The following is a 22,130-nucleotide window of genomic DNA, read 5'->3' on the forward strand; positions in this document are numbered from 1 at the left end:
TCCCCACCATGTTCAGGTTCTCTGGAGCAAAGCTGACATCTTCTTCTGGGTCAATGGAAATAACTTTGCCTTCAACAGATTGTTCCTCTTTGTAGGCCATATGTAGTATTGTGATAATAAGAGAAAGAAGCTAGAAATAAAAGTTTGCACAAAAGTAAGGATAGTACGCAGGTAAGTACAAAACCTTATTTCAGGAAAACTCTCCAGAAGAGAGAAAAGTTCTCCATGAGAGAGATAAGGCGGTTCTGCAAACCGAAAGATTAATTAGTGTAGATGATTTTGATAACCAGTTCAGATCTGATGTGGACCCAAAACATTTCTTGGGCCCTTGCTAGGTTCCTTCACCTTTTAGGCAAATCACACGTGTTGGGTGATATAGTAAAAGGGGACTTGGCCACTTGGGCCTTATTTTTCTTAAACAATAAAAATAGGCTACATTTATTTATATATGCAGCACCTCTTGCACAATGAGAATAGAAGTGGGTGGGTTTCGGGTTCTGATTTGGACCTGAAAGAATGAGCTGACCACTCGATCAACCCAAGTTAGTTATCATCTATATTAAGTGGGTATAATAATTTTGGTTATATATATATCCCTATCAATTATAGTTATAATAGTAATTAAAAAAGTATGGAATAAATAATTCAAATATATATATATATATAGCCCAAATTAAAACATGCACTTTATTTTCAAATTATCTCGACGACAATATTCATGACAGAAAACATACATCAAGTTTCAAATTAAATAAACTGCAATAATCACGCGTAATAAGTAATGCTTAGTCTATGTTTATTTCCTAGACTTTATTAGGCACACATGCGCCAGAATAATACAACTGAATAATATTATTTTATTTTTAATTTTGACCATACATAATAGTCAAAATTAAGATAAGATAATTACTTCCCCATATGATTGTATAGTTTAGGCTGAAGATGCAATGGTACTTTCTTGCAAACAGTGAGCCCATAAATCTCACACATATCAATGTGTTGCATTTTAGTGACACCAACATCATCATCATCATTATTATTGGGCAGCTTCCAATCAAACCAATATAGAAGATTAGCAAGAATATGTTCAGTGGAAGCAATTGCAAATGAAATTCCAGCACAACCCCTTCTTCCGAAACCAAAGGGTATAAGTTCCAAATGTTGACCCATAAAATCAATTTGACTTTTCTCAAATCTCTCAGGAATGAACTCTTCAGGGTTGTTCCAAATTTCGGGGTCCCTTTGAATTGTCCATGCATTCAAATATACCTTTGTCTTTGATGGAATATCATAACCTTTTAGCTTCACATCACTTAGGGTTTCACGGGGTATTAATAAAGGAGCAGGTGGATGCAATCTTAGAATTTCTTTCATGACACATTTCATGTATTCCATTTTATTCACATCATTTTCATCTATTTTTTGTTTATACCCAACAACATTTCTTACTTCTTCTTGAACTTTCTTCATGATCTTTGGATTCTTAATCAGTTCTGCAAATGTCCACTCCAAAAGTGTTGAAGTAGTGTCACCACCTCCCGCAAATACGTCCTGTGTATTAGATATATAATTATCGAAAATGTTTCGTAAGCAAAGAAAATCAGTCAAAAACAGCCATAATTAATGAATACTAAATAAGATAAGTTCTGTCTGTTTTTTGTCTCCCTAGCATTACCTATAATTATTTATTTACCTTCACTTAATATAACTTTATTTAACAGTTTAATTTGTGAGAGTAAATAATTTTATAATAGTATAAAATTATAAAAATTTGAGAATAAATACTAATATTTAATTTAAAGAATTATGTTGTATACTAGCAGAATATATATATAATATTTATAAATTTAGATAAAATATTTTTTTGTCTTTCAAATTTAAAAATTTTAAAAATATTCTTGAATTTTATGTTATTTTAATTTTATCTTAAAAATTTTTAAATTACACTAAATATATCTAGGACGACTAATTTTTCAAAAAATTTAACACAAATTAACGACAATTAACAAGAATAACTTTCAATACAAATAAATCAAACATAGTTGTTATAACATTATTGTTGATTTTTTTAAAAATTTAATTGTCAAATGATATATTTGATGCAGATAAAAAACTTTAAAGACAAAATTAAAACAAAAGAGATATTTTTAAATTTTTGATAAATTTCAAGAACAAAAAATACATTTTACCTTTCTATTTTTATATATATATTTAATAAAATCTCTTTTCTCTTCATTTCATTATTAAATCTCTTTCTCTTTGACTTGCTACACAAGCTATCTATTGTCCTAATGAGTAGAAATCATGTGGCTAAGATATTTGAAAATTTACGTTCATAAAATTAATCCAATTTTAATTATATATAATAGATAAATATATTATTGTTACTTTATACTTTTTAAGTAGGTAAGAATAATTAATTTTAAAAATCATACCATTAGGATTGCTTTGAGATTATCATTGGAGAGGTGAAAGTCATGATGAACACCATCCTCTTGAACTTGAAGCAGTAAATCAACAAAGTCTTTCTTATCATCATCATTTCCTTTCTTAATCATTCTCCTATGTTCTTCAAGTACCTTATCATAGAAACAATCTAATGCATGAAAAGTGGCCTTGAATTCTTGTATTTGGCCAGTGAGAAAATCAAGCCAACCCAAGAAAGGGAAGAAATCTCCCACACTAAAAGCAGCCAATTCTCTCATCATCTTCCTTCCAAGCTCTCCAAAGCTGCTATTACCATCTGGATTATCATACTTTTGTCCAAGAACACATCTTGACACTATGTTGTTTGATGTTGCAATTATCAACTCACTAAGGTTCACACATGACTCTTTGTTGCTTCCACATGTTTCACGTATGCTATCAACCTATGTATATATATGTTACATTGATATGCATACCGTTATTAAATTATAAAAAAAATAATCTTTAAAATATGGGAATGACTCAGATAAAAACACCTAAAACGTCTTTTTTAAAAATATTTTTTGGTAATTAAAATTTAATATATATAATTAATTAAATCATGTTATTTTTGTCAAAATTAGGCTAGACAAATTGATTTAACCGAAAAAAATGGTAAATCAAATCTTGAACTGGTCTAAATTAATATTATTTTTTTTTATAAAAAATGACTACAATACTCTTATTATAGAGAATAGTTAAAATACTCTTATATATATATTAATTTTAAAAATTTTAAATTCTAACCCTACAATAAAAAAATAAAGGATTAAAATTTAGGATTCTCAAAATTAATATATATAATAGAAATATTTTAATCATTTTCTATAATAGGGTATTGTAGTCATTTTCTATAAAAAATAATATTAATTTAGACCAGTTCAAGATTTAATTCACCATTTTTCGGTCAAATCAATTTGTCTAGCCTAATTTTAAAAAAAATAACACGATTTAGTCGATTGTATGTGTTAAAATTTAATTATTAAAAAATATCTTTATAAAAAGACGTTTTCAACGTCTTTATCTAAGTAGCTCCCTTAAAATATATTATGTTCTGAACGGTCACATATCATTTGATGGTCAATTAAGACAGGCCACCTAATCATATGTGGCCGCTTAAGATAAGACAATTAGCCATGTGTGACAAAAAATGATAATATAATATTTAAAAAAAATGGTATATAGATATTTTTTTCTATTTTATCTTAAATTCTTGAAATACGAAAGCTATAAATATAGTATATATTCATTCGAAAAATATAAATGCAAAAACTTGAGTAGTAGATAATTTTAAAGTATTTTGTTATGCAATCTCATCATAGCTACTAACCAATTCGGCAACCTCCTCTTCACGAATGGATTGAAAGGATCGCACCCTTTTAAGGCTTAGAAGCTCAAGAACACAAATCTTTCTTTTCTGTCTCCACTCATCACCATAGGGTGCAAAAGCAACATCCTTACATCCATACATAATGATTCTCTCGGATGTTGTTTGGGGCCTGTTGGAGAAAACAACATCATGGTTTTTGATGATTTCTTTGGCCACATCAACCGAAGAAACAACAATGGCTGGTGTTTGTCCAAGTTGAAGAGACATGAGAGGGCCATGCTTCTTTGAGAGTTCATGGAAGGAACGGTGTGGCAATGTTCCTAGTTGATGAAGGTTTCCAATGAATGGTAGCTTTGGTGGTGATGGTGGAAGATTATTGGATTTTCGTCCTTTTTTTGTTATTGTGAAATTAAGCACAAGAAAGATGCTTATGAAGCCAAAAATGGCTAAGTAGTAAAGGGTTGAGTAGTAATCTTGCTCATAATAATAATAATAAGAGGAATATTGTTTTAGTATTGATTGAAGTTGTAGAAAAGCCATTCTTCTTTGTTTTTTTGTGGTTGTTTGGTAATATGTGTAAAATTTAATGAATGGAGAGAATATCTAAATGTAGTATTTATAGACACCATCATGCACATTCTTAACAAATAATAAAATATTTATTTACTTTTATATATATTATTTGCTAAAGATATAAAAAAAATGTAATAAACGTTTTTGCAATGACACTTTAGTTATAACTTTTTTAATTAGGGTACAAATAGTGACACATATGGTAAAACAAGAGGCGAAGAGTATAGAAGTATTTTAAATATTTTACTAAATCACTTCTTCCAAAAATTTAAGTTAATAAAAAAATACATAAATAATTATATTTTTAATATATTTATTTATACAAGAGTTTTTTTTAGAATTTATGTATTTTTTTGTATATAGACTTTTTTTTATTTGTTTTATATTCATTTTTTGTACATCAATAATAAGAATTAAGTTCTAGATATATAGGTAATAGAAGTATTGATATTAAATTATAAAATTACCTTTTATAAAAATTTAAATTGATAAAAAATATATAAATAATTATATATATCTGTATTAAAGTAATTGACTGTATATATAAATGTATGAATAATGGAAACTTCATCACCAACACTAGTTCAACTTAGATTTTTCTTCTTTCTTATTATATATGTTGTTTTGTCTAATCTTTGGTTTTTACCATTTTTAATCCTTGCGTGTCCTATATTAAGAAGCACTTTTTCCGTTTTGATTCCGTTGAAATGAAATAAAATATTTTCCTTTGTGGAAAAAAAAATAGAAAAATGTTATACGTGTTAGAGTATAATTAGAATCAATTATATTAATTAGTATTATTTAACATATCTGAATATTTATTATAGAATATTGCGTTTTTATTATTTCGATTCTCTTAGCACCTATAAATCTCTTTTTATATTGTATCATTCTACACAACTTGAATACTCACAAACATTTTTTTTATTGCTCTCTCTTCCTTTTCTAACTTAGTATCAAAGCCAAGGTATCCTCCTCAAGGAGGATAAGTTGATTTTCTTCTGGTGAAATCACCATACTTTTCATACTTTTCACCAATTAGCTCATCCATTACTTATCTATTCTCATGGAAAAACCATATGTTTTTCGTCACCTTCCGATAGTTTGTTATCTCTTCGCACTTTGTCACCTTTTAACAGTTTTCTGGCAGTTCGCCATCTTTTCAGCAGTTTTTTTGTAGTTGGCCACTCTTGCAGCAGTTCCGTTTGCGTTCTCTTCGGGTAGTTTCGTCTGCACTTCCTTCCGACAGTTCTGTCTGCGTTTCCTTATGCCAGTTCTGTCTGAGTTTCTTTATGGCAGTTCCGTCTGCGCTTCCTTTCGGCAGTTTCGTCTGTGCTTCCTTTCGGCAGTTTTGTTTGCGCTTCCTTCCGGCAGTTTCGTCTGCGCTTCCTTCCGATAGTTCTGTCTGCGCTTTCTTCAGGCAGTTCCGTTTACAACCGTTCTATTAGTTTATGCATTTTTTTATTTAGTTGTTTTAAATAAGTTTTAAACTCAAGTTGTCACTTGAGTTTGAGGAGGGATGTTAGAGTATAATTAGGATCAATTAGATTAATTAACATTATTTAACATATCTGAATATTTATTATAGGATATTGCGTCTTTATAATTTCGATTCTCTTAGCACCTATAAATCCTCTTTTATATTGTATCATTCTACACAACTTGAATACTCACAAACATTTTCTCTATTGTTCTTCTCTCCTTTCTAACATATATATATATATATATATATATATATATATATATATATATATATATATATTCTTTGTTTTTTATTAAAAATAATTAATAAAAATAATAAAATATTTACTTTTTATATGCTAAGAAAATAAAAAATATTTATATAAAAAATAATACAAACATCCTTTCTCATATAAAATATCATAATTATTATTAGTTACTTAGTGTTGAACTGAGAAAGGTGAAAGTGCATACGAAAGCTAAGAAAGAAAAAATAAGAGTTGCGTCTAGGCCATGCTTTCGAATTTTAAAATGGAAATGACCTCGTCATGTCTATATTTTTTATCTTTTTTTCGGACGGACGTGGTGTGCCCATGCATATATATCACCATTGATAATAAATTATTTACTTTAGCTAGAAACATGAAAGTTTTTTTTAAAAAACGTGAAAATTATTACTAATGAAAAAATATATATCTAGACTTGATGAGGTGAATGTCTGTCATCATATGAGAAAATCCTTATCCATAAAGCAATGACACATAAATTAATCAAGCTACTAATTAAGTATAGGCAGGTGGAAAATGAGGCCGTGAATTTCAATTTAACATTGCATTAATGCATTAAGCTGATGTATTTCAGGATAGTGAATTTGTCAGAGATATAATTATTTATATAATTTTATATTTTATATTTTTTAAATTTAACAAATGTTTTAAAAATATTTTTAAATTTTATTTTATTTTAAAAATTTTTTTATTTGTATTAAATATATTTTTGATAATTAAATTTTTTAAAAATTAAGATCAATTTAATAATAATGTATGAAAATTATATTTGATTTATTTATTTTAAAGGTTGTTCTTGTAAAATTATTGTCGAATTGGTCCTAAATTAGCTATCAATGATATATTTGATGCAAATAAAAAAATTTCTAAGACAAAATTAAAATAAAATAAAATTTAAGAGTAATTTTAAAATGTTTGTCATATTTTAAGAAGAAAAATATACTTTACTCTTTTTTTAATTAGTTAAATTTTTAAAAAATAATAATTTCATAATGTAATATTAAAATTTTTTTAATTTAAAGATTTAAAATTCAATATTTGTTACTAGAAAAAATTCAGGATAAAGAAGATAAAATGAGAACAAGATAACTTACTCAAAAATTCATACAAATCTAAACAAAAAAAAAAATTTGTATGAAAGGAGTGTTAGAAATATAATTAATTATTTATACACGTCCTTTTAATTTATCAATTTATATTTTTGAGAGAAATGATTTTATGACCTGATTTAAATAGGGTAAAGTATATTTTTTGTCTATTGCGCAAAATTTGTTAAAAGTTTCAAAAATAATCCCAATTTTTTTTATTTTAATTTTGTCTCAAAGATTTTCTATTTGTATTAAATATTCTCTTGCCGACTAATCTTTCAAAAAATTGATGACCAATTCAACAATAATTTTACAAGAACAACTTTCAACACAAGTATATCAGACATAATTGTCATGTATTATTGTTGGATTGGTCCTAAAATTTTTAAAAATTTAGCTGTTAGGAGTATATTCAGTCGCTAAATCGGTCGTTAATTTGCAACCAGTATTTCGGCCTTTAATTTGCAACCAATATTTCGGTCGCTAAATCAGTCGCTAATTTACGACTAGCATTTCAGTCTCTAATTCAGTCACTAAGTGGAGATCTGTATTTTAGTAACCGATATTTCAGTCGCTAAATTGGTTGCTAATTAGCAACCAAGCATTTTAGTGACCATTTCTATGGCTGATCCTAATTCTTTACTAAATTTTTGCATCTAGGCTATCAAATATTGAAAAAATATTAACACAAAATTTACACCTTAACACATAACAGCCAACCTATAACAAATATATCTCAAATAACATAACACACTTAAACAATAACCAAAATAATTCATCAATTCAATATTATAGACAACAATAATAATAAATAAACAACACTCTCAAATTATTAATTATATCATTTAAAGTTTATTAACTAACTAATATCACAACTACAATAAGATAATCACTCTTTAAACGTACGGTCATCATCTTATGACGATGAACGAACCATTCTTCAGCTGACCTCTGTACATCTGAGACACAAAATAAAAACACATTATTTTAGAATGAAACAAATTACTTCATTCTCAATGATGAGAAGTAGTTGAATCTTTCTGATCAAATAGTTTTCCTGATAAAGGCTACATAGCATAACAACAAAAGATAGAACACTAGAACTCCTTAGACTATATATCATGAAAAATTGATCTGTGGAGTTATTTGAAAGATACAACATATTCATCATTCATTCATTCATTCATTCTAGATAATGCTTCATTTGCTCTTTTGTGAAGTGATTCATCGCATAATCACTTTGTCATAACCTTACATTTTCATACAACAGCATGCAAAATCAAAACATTTCATTGAAGTTAGCACTTGAAAGAATACAAACAACAAAAATACAAAGGAGTTTCTAATCAGTTAAGGATTTCATCTATTGAAAAAAAAAAATACAAACAATAATAACAACAAAGCCTTGTCCCACTAAGTGGGGTCAGCTACATAAATCAAACGACGCTATTGTGCTCTGTCATGTATCATGTCTACAGAGAGACCGTTTATATGTAGATCTCATTTGACCACTTCATGGATGGTCTTCTTAGGTCTTTCTCTACCTTTTTCTCCTTGACCATCTTCCATCTCATCCACCCTCCTGACTGGATGTTCTATCGATCTTTTTCTCACATGTCCAAACCACCTGAGACGCAATTCAACCATCTTTTTCACAATGGGTGCTATTCCAACTCTCTCCCTTATATCTTCTGAAAAAAAATAAAGAATGAAAAAAGAAACATATGATTTGTATTCAACAATAAATAAGTAGTAGTATTATTATCTCTTGTTGAACCAATTTTGAATGCATAACGATTTCACAACGGTTTAAGTGGCATTATTATTTAAGAGAAATTCAATTCAAAACAGAAAGTCAATTTAATTCACTATAAGAATGAACAGAAAGTCTTGATCATATTGTAACAGCCACAATGGATGGTTTCATTGGTTAACATTGCTAATGAACTTAGTTCAATGGAGAAGTCTCACTTTGTTCATGCAAGGAATATTTTTTCCATGATATGGAGGATCAAGCTTCTCTCTTCTATGATTGAAGAGATTTAATTAACATGTTGTCCAATTCCTAAGAGCAAGGTTACTTCATCGTCACGAAATTATTTTACAACAGCAAATCACAAACAATTCAATTCATAATTACATATTCAATGAGAACACTAGAACAGGGCTACAGGACTAAGGTTGACTCCTTCAACTTAACTACAAAATTTTTTCTATAAACAGAACATAATTCGTATACTAGAATGGATTTTCTTTTATTTTCTCATCACCATTTCATTTTAAAATTTATCTTCTACAATTGAGTTTTTCTTTTACACGATATTAGAAGGCTCAAATAAGTAGCATTTTTCATGGAGTCTTACTGAATCACACATTTTTAGTTGCTCAGTTCAACATACTACTAAACTTGGAGAACAGAAGATGAATAACAATGAGAATTAGCACCACCAAAAATCTCCATATTCCCATATTGGAAGCTGAATTCCCTAAAATCAGCAACTTCACATTTACAATGATAAATTAAAAATAAATTGAACATAAATCAAATGTAAAGACAATTTTATTCTAAAAGTTTTCGAATTGCATCAATATACTCTTGACGGTTAATTAAAAAAAATCAATTTAATAATAATTTTACAAGAACAATCTTCAATATAAACAAATTAAATTAGACATAGTTGTTATACATTATTATTGAATTGGTACTAAACTTTTTGAAAATTTAGCTGTTAAGGATATATTTAATACAAAATGAATTGAAAACTTCAGGGACAAAATAAAACTTAAAAATATTTTTAAAATTTTTGACAAATTTAAGAAATATATATATGATTTACTTTTTTTTAAATGTTATTTCTACAAAATAAATTCACAAATAATACTCAAAATGATCTCATGAATTATATATATATATATATATATATATATATGCTTGTACAAGAAGAAAACCAAACCTAGCACACCCAACTAACACACTTCATATTTCATCAATCTTTAATTTCAATCATTAATTTGTAAATAACATTCATATCACATTAATTGGTTACCTAGCATAACCCTATCTCTTAATGTATAATATATAATGTAGGTTCAAGATATAGTGGCACTTTCTTAGTTACAGTGAGCCCATAAGTCTCACCCATGTCAATATCTTGCATATTCACACCTACACTATTATTAGGTAGTTTCCAATTAAACCAATATAGGAGATTAGCAAGAATGAATTCAGTAGAAGCAAGTCCAAATGAAATTCCAGCACATCCTCTTCTTCCAAAACCAAAGGGGATATAATGAAAATCTTGTCTTAGAAAATCAACTTGGTTTTCCTCAAATCTTTCAGGAATGAACTCTTCAGGGTTCTTCCAAATTTTTGGGTCCCTTTGAATTGCCCATGCATTTATAAATACTCTTGTTTTTGATGGAATATCAAACCCTTTTAGCCTCACATCACTTAGGGTTTCTCTAGGTGTTATGAAAGGAGCTGGTGGATGCAACCTTAAAGTCTCTTTTATTACACATTTTAGGTACTCCATTTGATTAACATCAATTTCATCTATTTTTGATTTGCACCCAACAACTTTTCTTACTTCTTCTTGAACTTTCTTCATGGTGTTTGGATTCTTAATCAGTTCTGCTAATGTCCATTCCAAAAGTGTTGAAGTAGTGTCACTCGCTCCAGCAAACATGTCCTTCATGAAATTACAAAAACACAAAATAATTGATTAATGTTTTGATAGTTAGTGTTTATAATTTTTAGGAGAGATATAATTATTTACGTATTTTTATTTATTTATTTAGTTATTGAGATAAGTAATTTTATGATATTGTATCAGAATTTTTATGACCCAAAGGTATAAAGTTCAATTTTTGTTGAACCCAAAGAAAAAGAATTTAGCATAAGATAAATTATTAAAAAGAAAAAAAAATTATGTAAAAATTTACACAAACATAAAAGAGGCACTTATGTAAATGAGTATATTAGAAACATAACTATTTATATATCTTCTCTTATCAGCTTAAATTTTTAAGAAAAATAATTTCATGACAATTCTAAATCTTAGCGACCTGATTAAATTATTGAGTTATTGAACCATTGGTTTAATGATGGGTCATTGGTATGATCATTAGCTCAAAAATAATTAAATAAATATATAAATTATAATAATATTCAAAATTTAAATATATGAAATATAATTTATTTTAATATTTATGTATTATAGTATATATATAGTAGAAATGGTAGTATATATATAAAATAAAAAATAAATAAGAAAAAATTGAGAGAAACTAACCACTAAGATTGCTTTGAGATTATCATTGGTGAGTTGAAAGTCATGCACACCATCTTTTTGAACTTGGAGTAGTATATCAACAAAATCCATCTTGTCTAATTGACCCTTTTTAACATCCTCTTTCTTCATCATTTTCCTCTTATGTTCTTCAATCACCTTATCAAAGAAAGCATCTAATGCATGAAAAGTGGCCTTGAATTCTTGTATTTGGCCAGTGAGAAAATCAAGCCAACCCAATAAAGGGAAGAAATCTCCCACACTAAAAGCAGCCAATTCTCTCATCATCTTCCTTCCAAGCTCTCCAAAGCTGCTATTACCATCTGGATTATCATACTTTTGTCCAAGAACACATCTTGACACTATGTTGTTTGATGTTGCAATTATCAACTCACTAATATTTATAGAAAATCCTTTCCTTGCACGTATGATATCAACCTATATAACAAGTATTAGATACAATATGTTTTATGCTAAAAAAATTTTCTTTCAAAGGTATTAAGATCGAATTTTAAATCTTTTTGTAATAGAAATTTTAATGGTGAAAATTCATGTAAAGTCGACTTCACGTGAAGTTGATATCTGAGAATCGTTAGATGAAAATTTAGTCAAATCAGTCAAATAATCTAACGGCTCTCAAATATCAACTTCACGTAAAATTCACTCCACCTGAGTTTCCACCAATTTTAATACTATATTATAAAACTACTTTTACAAAATTTAAATTGATATTAAAATATGTATAAATTATTATATCTCAAACATAAATATAAATATATAAAAAGTTATTGAATAAGTAGAGAATATTAACTATTATGGACAAAATTAAATTCTAGTTTTTCATCTTAAATTTTTTAAATATAATTAGTCGTCCTAGCATACAAGATACTCGGGAAAAATTAAATTTCTAGACTGAGTTATATATAATTAAAAAAATCTTATAAAAAAATAATAACTAAAAAAAAAGATATAAATGCAAATCCAAAGCATGATTAACATATATTAAAAGTATTTGTAAATCATAGGTACCAACCAATTCCATAACCTCTTCTTCACGAATGTATTTGAAAGACTTCACTCTTTTGAGGCTTAAAAGTTCGAGAACACAAATCTTTTTTTTCTGTCTCCACTCTTCACCATAGGGTGCGAAAACAACGTCAGAGCATCCATAGAGAATGATTTTTCCAGATGTTGTTTGGGGCTTGTTGGAGAAAGCAACATCATGTTTCTTGATGATTTCTTCGGCCACCTCGACCGAAGAAACCACAATGGCTGGTGTTTGTCCCAATTGAAGGAACATGAGAGGGCCATGCTTCTTTGAGAGTTCATGGAAGGATCGGTGTGGCAGTGTTCCAAATTGATGAAGGTTTCCAATGAAAGGTAGCTTTGGTGGTGATGGTGGAAGATTTTTATTATTATTTGGCTTGTAATTTCTTCTTGTGAGCTTAAGCAATAGAAAGATGCTTATGAACCCTAAAATTGTTAAGTAAAGAGTTGGATTTGGCTCATAATAATAAGCCGATTGTTTTAGTAGAAAATTCATTGCTGTTTAGTTTGGGTTTCTTGGTGTTCTCATATATATATATATTAATTAATTAATTATTGGGATTTATTTATAGATAGACACCCATATTGCTTGAACACTTGAAGCAAGTCAACGAGAACAGTAGCAAAAAAAAGTCAACGAAAAAACTTTAATAACACCTCTTTATTTTAATATATATGTAATAATAAGTATTGAATTTAGCTAATATATATCTTAAAATTACATGATAAAATTATTATTAGTATAAATTTTTATTTTTTTATTTTAATAAATATATTAAAACTTAAATTTTATATTTTTTATAATTTTTTTAATAATTTTTTGTTTGATTGGTGTATAGTATGAGACAAAACAAATATATAAAGTACATAAGTTTCTAAAAAATCTATAATGCCCTGATCATCTACCCTTATTATTATGCAAACTTTTCATCTACCACTACCTACTTTTCTCTTCTACCACTATTCATAACCAAAATGTAATAATCCAGATAACAAAAAATTATAATAATATCAACAACAAATTTAATAATATTAAAAAAAATCAAAGATTAATAAAAAAAGAAAAAATAAAAAAAAAAAAAGTCGAGAAAGGGACAGAAAAAAGAGAGAATAGAGATGGAGATCAAAACATAATAGTGGACAGAAATTTCAATTCTTGCTGCTTTTGAGAGCAGAAAAATATGAATATTTTTACGAGAAATATTATATAAAAAAAAGAATGGTATATTTTAAATTTGTTACATGAGGTTCAGCATAGAAATTATTTATCGTAAAAATTTAGTTAAGCTGAGGATGTCTCTTTTTTTTTTTGGTAAATTTTATGTAGGTTTATTTGTTTTGCTCTTCTGTTTCTTTTATGTTTAAATTCTTTTTTTAGGTTAAAAAAATTTGAATTTTAGGCTATTAAAATATATAAATTCTGATTTTATGTTATAAAATTATTTATTTTAAAAATTTAAATTGATAAGAGAAACAAGTAAATAATTATATTTTTAATTCTTTATTCTTATATTTGTTGTGATTTTTCAACTGAACAAGTCAATTCTTAATAAGTTTGTAATAACCCGCACGAAAGAAATCTTAATAATTTACCATTAAATTATGTTGGATATAATACAATTTCTCTTAAAAGAAATGAAATAAAATATTCGAAAGAGACAATATAGATTTATTAATTGTAGAGAAGACCACATTATTATATTGAATATTAACAATGGGAATGAATTTTTGTAATGGTTGCGCATGGTCATACACTGAACATAACCGGGCCTCACTTGTTATTACTAGGGGTGGCAATGAGTAGAGTAGGGTAGGGTAGGATTTGGAGTCAACTCTAACCCTATCTGCGGGTTGAGATTTTTATATAAACTCAACCCTATCCTATCCACGGGTTGAGAATATCTCAACCCTAACTCTATCCGCTCTTAATTCGCGGGTACCCGATTCTACTCGCGGATTGCAAAAAAAAAAAATGCAATATTATTATATAACTTGATGATAATTTAAAATAGAACTGACTTTTATGTAAAAAAAGTTTATTAAATTATCAATTAATGATCTTCTTTTAATGACTAAGGATCTTTTGTATTTAGTGAGAAGTCTTTAGTTCAACATCTACTTAAAATATATTTTTATATAAGTATATAACATATACATATATAGGGTGCGGGTTGTCGGGTAGGACTGAGGCTCAACCCGCACCCTACCCGACCCGCACAAAAACCTTACTCGCACCCTACCCTACCCGCTGCGGATCGGGTTGGCAACCCTACCCGACCGGGTGGGGTCGCGGGTACATATTGCCACCCCTAGTTATTACTGTAGGGAGCTCTCGACCATCCCACATCCAACTCAAAATTTTAAGGTGTTAAGTTAATGAATTTTTTACGCCATTCGGACCACTTTTATCGAAAAGACTTTTGATACTTCACCTTAAATACCCCTTAAAATCATACCGATTAAACCATCGACTCTGATACCACTTTGTTAGACCAACCGTGAGAAGCTCTCGACCATCAGAGAGATTTCGGGAGGAATCAAGTGAGATAACATAAGATGAAAAAATACTATATCCAATTCAAAACCTTAAGGTGTCAAGTTAATGGGTCTCTCATCTTATAAACTCCTCACTCTTTTTTACTTTCTTTAACGTGGGACTAACTTTATACACTTTTCACACTTGCAACACTAACAATTACTAATATAATTGGGCAAGAGAATCTTGGGAAGATTTGTTTGATCAGAGGTCATTATTTGGTAACGATACATGTTTATTAATTAATTTATCCTTACATTTAATAAACGTGTATAATAAACAATATATTTGCGGCGGGTTTAGATCAATTTTAAAAAAATATTAATCCAATTTAAAATATATAATTTATTGCTTAGAACAGATTAATTTTATTTTTAAATTTAATCCAATCCAAATGGTTTGGATGGAATGGAATCAGTTTATTTAATTTTTTAAAATATAAAATTTTAAAATTTTATTATTAAAACAAAGTAATTTTAGGTTAGTAAAATAAATAAATAAATAAATCTTTTTTTATATTTAAAAAAATTTATTTAGTATAAATAATAAACAACATAATTGCCTTTTATAATTATTGTACTATTATTAAATAACATTTTTGCATTTGCAATATGCACTTTAATTTGCTTCCAAATTATCTTGAAATTCATTAAGATCAATATTCATGGCAGAAAATGGACTTCAAAGTTCAAGTTGCAATTACAAAAATGATACTTAAACTATGTTTCCTAGAGGTTCATCAAGGTACGTATCACAAGATCAAACTAGGATCGAGCCTAAATACATTAATATTTTATAATTATAACATTTATTTAAGAAAATAATTATTTAAAATAAAAAAATACAACAAAGACAATATGAGAAAAAAAAAAAACAGTAACACCATACAATATATCAAGAAAAAAATATTAGGTGACTAACATTTTCTTTTTGTTTTACCTTATATTTGAATTAAGAAAAAAACGATAAATAAGTCGTTGACCTTTTATCTCGAAGTCAAATAAGTTTTTGGCTAATTGAAAATACAAAAACGTTATTCACTTTTTAAAAAGCGAAACATCTAAGTCCGTCAGAGGACCTATTTGTCCTTATATATTTTGGACTTAAATATCTCGTATTTTAAAACGTGGAGAATATTTTTGTATTTTCAATTAGTAAAAAACTTACGTGTCTTCAAATTAAAAAAGGTGGAAACTCAGGTGCAGCCGACTTCACGTGAAGTTGATAGTTGAGAACCGTTAGATGATTTGACTGATTTGACTAAATTTTTATCTAACGGTTCTCAACTATCAACCTCACATGAAGTCGACTGCACATGAGTTTTTACCGTTAAAAAATCAAGAACTTATTTATCTTTTTCTTGAATTAATACTAACTAGTTCACTCTCCATATCAAGATTTAGAATGAAATGAGTGAAGTATTGGCTCAAGATAAAGTGGTTCTTTCTTGGTGACTGTCATTCCACTCAACTCACTCATGTCCATTTCTAAATCATCATCATCACCATTACTATTATTATTAGGAACCTTCCAATCAAACCAATATAAAAGATTAGCCATCAAATATTCAGCTGATGCAATCCCAAATGAAACTCCAGGACAACCCCTTCTTCCAATACCAAATGGGATTAATTGAAAATCTATTACCTTATAATCAACTTGTTGATCATGATTATTACCTTCAAATCTTTCAGGAATAAACTCTTCAGCATTTTCCCATAACTTAGGGTCCCTATGAATTGCATATGAATTCACATACACGGTTGTTTTGTTGGGAATGTTGTAGCCTTTGAGTTTCACACTTGTTGATGTTTCTCTAGGGACTAAAAGTGGAACTGGTGGATGTAATCTTAGGGTTTCTTTGATTACACATTTCATGTAATTCATTTGGTTTAGATGATTTTCTTCTATCTTGGATTTTCCATCCACAATTATTCTTCTCACCTCTTCTTGGGCTTTCTTCATGCATTTTGGGTTCTTGGCAAGTTCGGCAAAAGCCCATTCAAGAGTTGTTGAAACTGTGTCACTCCCTCCCACAAACATGTCCTACAATTTTAGATTTTCTTTTATATGCATCATAATAATTAGCATATAGAATAAATGACCATTTGTATCCATAAAAGATAAAAATACTGACATATATACTCACACTAAATCGAAACTAAACTTGTATCCACGCAAGATGCCTGCCGTGTGACAAAAGTACTCTACGTGGCACTCCAACCTTCCAAAGACAGGGTACTTTTATCACACGGAAGGCATCTTGCGTGCATACAAGTTTAGTTTTGATTTAGTGTGGGTATATATGTCAGCGTTTTCATCTTTTATGGGTACAAATGGTTATTTATTCTTAGTATATATTATAAATGCTCAAAAATTTTAATATAATTTAATTTGGAAAAATCAAGAAATAAGTTTAGAATGATGAATAATTTTATTATTTGGGTGGAAAAGAAATGCAATCATGTAAGCACATGATAAAGAGAAAAAGACATAAAACATAATATTCTAATGAACCAATGAGTGGGGTTTAGGTGAGAGAAATTAATTAAAAAGATATTTTGAAAATTTTTATGTGTAAATAAAAATTTAATTTTAATATATTGATAATATAAAATAGGGTAAAGTATATTTTTTGTCCCTGAAGTTTGGCAAAAGTTTTAAAAATACCCTTAAGTTTTATTTTGTTTCAATTTTGTCCCAAAAGTTTTTTATTTGTATCAAATATACTCTCGACGGCTAAATTTTCATAGAATTTAAGACCAATCTAACAATAATGCATAAAAATTATGCTTGATTTGCTTGTGTTGAGGGTTGTTCTTATGAAATTGTTGTTGAATTATTGGTCTTAAATTTTTTAAAAAATTAGTCGTCAGGTGTACATTTGATGCAAATTAAAAATTTTTGGGACAAAATTGAAACAAAATAAAACTTAAGGGTATTTTTGAAACTTTTGTCAAACTTCAGGCACAAAAAATATACTTTACCCTATAAAATATTTTATACAATTACTCAATTAAATTCATATATTTCGATGATTTATACAAAAATTAATTATTTTTACTAATATATATGTATATAATTTTATAAATTAAATTCTTGTAGAAAACTTAAATATTATTTACACAAAAAATATACTTTAAACTTTAAGTAAGATATGATAAAGAGAGAGTTGAAAATCATACCATAAGGATTCCTCTGATGGTATCTCCGGTGAGCTCAAATTCAAGCATGTTTTTTTCTTGAAGTTGAAGAAATATATCAATAAAGTCTTTATTATCATAAGAACGATCATTAATAATATTCTTGTCCTTTTTCTTTCTCTTATGCTCTTCAATAACCTCTTCCAAAAACGCATCTAATTCATCAAAAGTAACCTTCAATCTTGAGTTGAAACCGGTAAGAACATCAACCCAATCCAATGAAGGAAACAAATCTCCAATCCCAAGTGTTGTTAATTGTGACATCATCTTTCTCACTACTTCTCCAATGCCTTTTCTACCATCAAAACTTCTTCCAAAAATGCACCTTGAAGATATGTTGTTTGCAGTTGTAATAATCATCTTAGATAGATTCACAATAGATCCTTTTGCACAAGCTTCACATATGGTGTTAATCATCATTGATACTTCATCTTTTCTAATTGGCTGAAATGACCTTACCTATATTGAAAAAATACAAATACTAAGATTGAATATAGTATATCCAAGAATACTTATACAATCCCGCTACGTTACCAACAGTATTTCTGTCAATTTCTGCCAACTCTTATTTATGACTATATTTAATGGAAGTGTCTTTGCGAATGTGTCTAATAAAAATGTCTTTTTTATAACTAAGTTTAATGGAAGTGTCTTCATAGATGTATTTCTTAGATGTGTATCCTTATACATGTGTTTAAAATATAATAATTAATGAGGAGTGCTAAAAGGCCAGCAGAATTTGTGATGTTTAGCCATCAATTAGCTATCATCAATATTTTTAACGGTGTGAGATGACATTTAATAGTGTAGGATTAATCATTTTCCTTTTGATGATTAAGTGCTGACCAAATTTTAACAAAAGTGCTGGCTCCCTAGACTTTCTCATAATTAATTATTGTTGATAATAAGTTGGCAGATAATATATTGATACCCTATACTTTTCCATACTTATATATTCGAAGGACATATTTAATGAGAGGTTAAGAAATTAATACTTACAACCACGTATTTTTATTCTTATGTTGTTTACTTCTTTCATTTTTAAATATTTTATAATGATGATACACATACGTATTATATCAAAAAATTATTTTTCTCAAAAATTTAAACGGATAAAATCAAGTTTACTTTTTTTACTTTAAATATTTTATATAAAAAAAAAATACACATATGTATATCAAAAAGTTTTTTTTAAGAATTTAAATGAATAAAATAAACTATACAAATAATAATTATATTTTTAATATACTTCTTTACGTAAGAATTTTTTTAAGTTAGTGTTTATAACAAATTTTGTATAATTTTTTTTATTTGTCTACATGCTAAAAAATTGTTCTTTTAGAATTAAAGGAAAGATTACTGTACATTCTAAATTTTTTTATTTTAAAAATTTTGATATTATATCATAAAAGTACTTATTCTAAAAATTTAAACTAATAAAAAGATATATATAAATTATTATTTTATATAAATATTTTTTTTATTCATCTTACTTTAAAATTATAGACATTTTAATTTTAAAAATTCTGATATTATGTCATATAATTATTTATCTCAAAAGACTTAAACCGACAAAAAAAAAAAACACACACACACATACACAAATTATTATATTTTTGAAAACTTAAGTAAAAATAAAGATAAAGTATACCTTTTGTTTTTCGAGTTTGACAAAAGTTTTAAAAATATCCTTAAATTTTATTTTATTTCAATTTTGTTCCAAAAATTTTTTATTTGTATCAAATATACCTTCGACGGCTAAATTTTCAAAAAATTTAAGACCAATTTAACAATAATGCATGAAAATTATGCTTGATTTGTTTGTGTTGAGGATTTTTCTTATGAAATTGTTGTTGAATTGGTCTTAAATTTTTTGAAAAATTAGGCGTCAGGGGTATGTTTGATGCAAATCGAAAATTTTTGGGACAAAATTAAAACAAAATAAAACTTAGAAGTATTTTTGAAACTTTTATCAAACTTCAGCAACAAAAAATATACTTTATCCTAAAAATAAAGAATTTGTGCATTATAGCTCTTACCCTATTTGTGCTTAGAAGCTCAAGAACACATAGCTTCCTTTTCATTCTCCACTCTTCTCCATAGGGTGCAAAACCAACCTCCTTGCATTGATAGAAGAAAATCTTTGCAGCTTTAGTGTTTGCTCTATTGGAGAAAGCAATGTCATGTGATTTTGCTATTTCTTCAACAAGTTCCGCTGAAGAGACAACTAGGGCTTGAGTTTGCCCTAATTGAAGCAACAAAAGAGGGCCATATTTGTTAGCAAGTGCCTTTAAGGATTGGTGTGGAAGTGTTCCTAGTTGATGAAGGTTTCCAATTATTGGTAACTTTGGTGGAGATGGTGGAAGGTTATTGAACTTGTTGTTTCTTCTTGTGAACTTAACAATACACAAAATGGTTATGATTATGAAACATAAGGTAGATAGGGTTATTGAATGTGGTTGATGTTTTAATTTCTCCTGAATTGATCGAACAAGAGACATTTCTTTTTTTTTCTTTTTTTTTTCTTTTTTTGCTTTTGTGTGTGTATATATAAATATAGAAATGCAAGTTGTACTTGAAAATCTTGGGATTTCTTGAATTAATATATAAGGCTCAAGAGTCAAGCTAAGATTGGATCAACTTGCGGTGTTGCCGTGTTGGGAACTTGTAACTTGTAAGTTATAAAGATCAATTATTATTGCTGAATTAAAAAAATAAAATAAAAGGAAGAAAATAAGTTTTTTTTTTATTATTATTATGTTTCGTGAAACACATGGTTCTCTGATGCACTCTGACAAAAATTATTGACTGAGAAAATCCAAAACTTATAGTTTTTTTTTTTTTTTTCTAAAAATGTAAAGATTTCTCATTTCTTCGATGTACAATGAATTTGAGTAAATAATTCATTTTGAGTGAATATTTATATAATAATTTCATAAAAATTAATCAGAAACGTTTCTGATAGATTAACCTATTTATATCTTGCTCAAAAAAAAAAATAATAGGTCATGAATATTATCAAGCAATGGTTATAAAAATAATAACAATTTTGTTAAGTAACCAACTAATGTATTAGCTAACTTGAGCCAGTTTTTTTAAATTTTAAAAAATGTATGCTGTCGCGCTCTCTTTTGAAAAGAAACATCCTAAAACCTAAAAAAAAAATATCTAGTAATTTATATAAAAAAATCATTCATTTATATAAAAAGAAACATCTATTTAATAAAAAAAACCTTTGAAAAAATAGCTAAAAAAAATTCAAAAAAAAAAAATACACCTCTTGAAATGAAATATTTCAAAACTTAAGAAAATAATATCCAGTAACCCACATAAAAAAATCATGAAAAGAAATATTCGAAAATTTTGTAAAAGAAACATCTATTTACTCGAAACGAAACATCCGAAAAAATAATTAAAGAAAAATTCAAAAAAACAAAAACAAAAAAACACTGCAAGAGAATGCTACGGTGGTCGGCGGCGGTGTGAATCACAAAGAGGAGGGCGATGAGGTGGTCCTAGACGCGGCGAATCACGAGGGGGAGGGCGCTGCGGCGGCGGTACAAGTCGGCAGTGCTGCGAATCGCGAGGAAGGGCACTGCAATAGTCTTGGATGCGACGAATCGCGAGGGGGAGGGTGCTACGGCGATCGGTGGCACTGTGAAGTGTGAGGGAGGACCCTGTGGCGAGGGAGGGCGCTGCGGTGGCTAGGTGCGACGAATCGTGAAGGAGGACACTACGGTAATTGGCAGCGCTGTGAATCGCGATGAAAGACGCTGTGGTGGGAGAGGAAGACTTACATCAAGGGAAACGACGTGAGTGAGAGTGCTGGAAGAAAAAAAAAGAATGGAGT

At 28.1% G+C, this 22,130-nt stretch overlaps 3 protein-coding genes across 3 annotated transcripts; all 3 read right to left on the reverse strand.

Moving 5' to 3' along the window:
- Positions 1-662: 662 nt before the first annotated feature.
- LOC112736310 (phenylacetaldehyde oxime monooxygenase CYP71AN24) lies at positions 663-4,382 on the reverse strand. Its single transcript, XM_025785701.3, has 3 exons — positions 3,797-4,382; positions 2,436-2,870; positions 663-1,551 (listed from the first exon to the last, which is right to left on the reverse strand). The coding sequence occupies exons 1-3, from the start codon at positions 4,334-4,336 to the stop codon at positions 907-909; spliced, it is 1,620 nt and encodes a 539-aa protein (XP_025641486.1). The 5' UTR covers positions 4,337-4,382; the 3' UTR covers positions 663-906.
- A 5,778-nt stretch (positions 4,383-10,160) lies between these two features.
- LOC114924006 (phenylacetaldehyde oxime monooxygenase CYP71AN24) lies at positions 10,161-13,098 on the reverse strand. The gene is made up of 3 exons (XM_025785703.3): positions 12,528-13,098; positions 11,498-11,932; positions 10,161-10,894 (listed from the first exon to the last, which is right to left on the reverse strand). Exons 1-3 carry the CDS (start codon positions 13,035-13,037, stop codon positions 10,271-10,273), a joined length of 1,569 nt encoding a protein of 522 aa, XP_025641488.1. The 5' UTR covers positions 13,038-13,098; the 3' UTR covers positions 10,161-10,270.
- Positions 13,099-16,330: 3,232 nt separating this feature from the next.
- On the reverse strand, positions 16,331-20,904 carry LOC112736311 (cytochrome P450 71A1). The gene is made up of 3 exons (XM_025785704.3): positions 20,320-20,904; positions 18,263-18,739; positions 16,331-17,123 (listed from the first exon to the last, which is right to left on the reverse strand). The coding sequence occupies exons 1-3, from the start codon at positions 20,779-20,781 to the stop codon at positions 16,470-16,472; spliced, it is 1,593 nt and encodes a 530-aa protein (XP_025641489.1). The 5' UTR covers positions 20,782-20,904; the 3' UTR covers positions 16,331-16,469.
- Between the last annotated feature and the right edge of the window lie 1,226 nt (positions 20,905-22,130).

The sequence above is a fragment of the Arachis hypogaea genome, chromosome 13 (genome assembly GCF_003086295.3).
Source record: "Arachis hypogaea cultivar Tifrunner chromosome 13, arahy.Tifrunner.gnm2.J5K5, whole genome shotgun sequence".
Lineage (NCBI taxonomy): Eukaryota > Viridiplantae > Streptophyta > Magnoliopsida > Fabales > Fabaceae > Arachis > Arachis hypogaea.

Bases quoted from the DNA above. Each gene is read 5' to 3' on its own strand.
- LOC112736310 (XM_025785701.3), bottom strand. From the start codon at position 4,336: ATGGCTTTTCTACAACTTCAATCAATACTAAAACAATATTCCTCTTAT. The intron at 2,871-3,796 runs GTTAGTAGCTAT...ATATATACATAG, and splicing joins AAGAGGAGGTTGCCGAATTG to GTTGATAGCATACGTGAAAC. The intron at 1,552-2,435 runs GTATGATTTTTA...TCTAATACACAG, and splicing joins ATCTCAAAGCAATCCTAATG to GACGTATTTGCGGGAGGTGG.
- LOC114924006 (XM_025785703.3), bottom strand. From the start codon at position 13,037: ATGAATTTTCTACTAAAACAATCGGCTTATTATTATGAGCCAAATCCA. The intron at 11,933-12,527 runs GTTGGTACCTAT...CTTGTTATATAG, and splicing joins AAGAAGAGGTTATGGAATTG to GTTGATATCATACGTGCAAG. The intron at 10,895-11,497 runs GTTAGTTTCTCT...AATTTCATGAAG, and splicing joins ATCTCAAAGCAATCTTAGTG to GACATGTTTGCTGGAGCGAG.
- LOC112736311 (XM_025785704.3), bottom strand. From the start codon at position 20,781: ATGTCTCTTGTTCGATCAATTCAGGAGAAATTAAAACATCAACCACAT. The intron at 18,740-20,319 runs GTAAGAGCTATA...TTTTCAATATAG, and splicing joins AGCTTCTAAGCACAAATAGG to GTAAGGTCATTTCAGCCAAT. The intron at 17,124-18,262 runs GTATGATTTTCA...CTAAAATTGTAG, and splicing joins CCATCAGAGGAATCCTTATG to GACATGTTTGTGGGAGGGAG.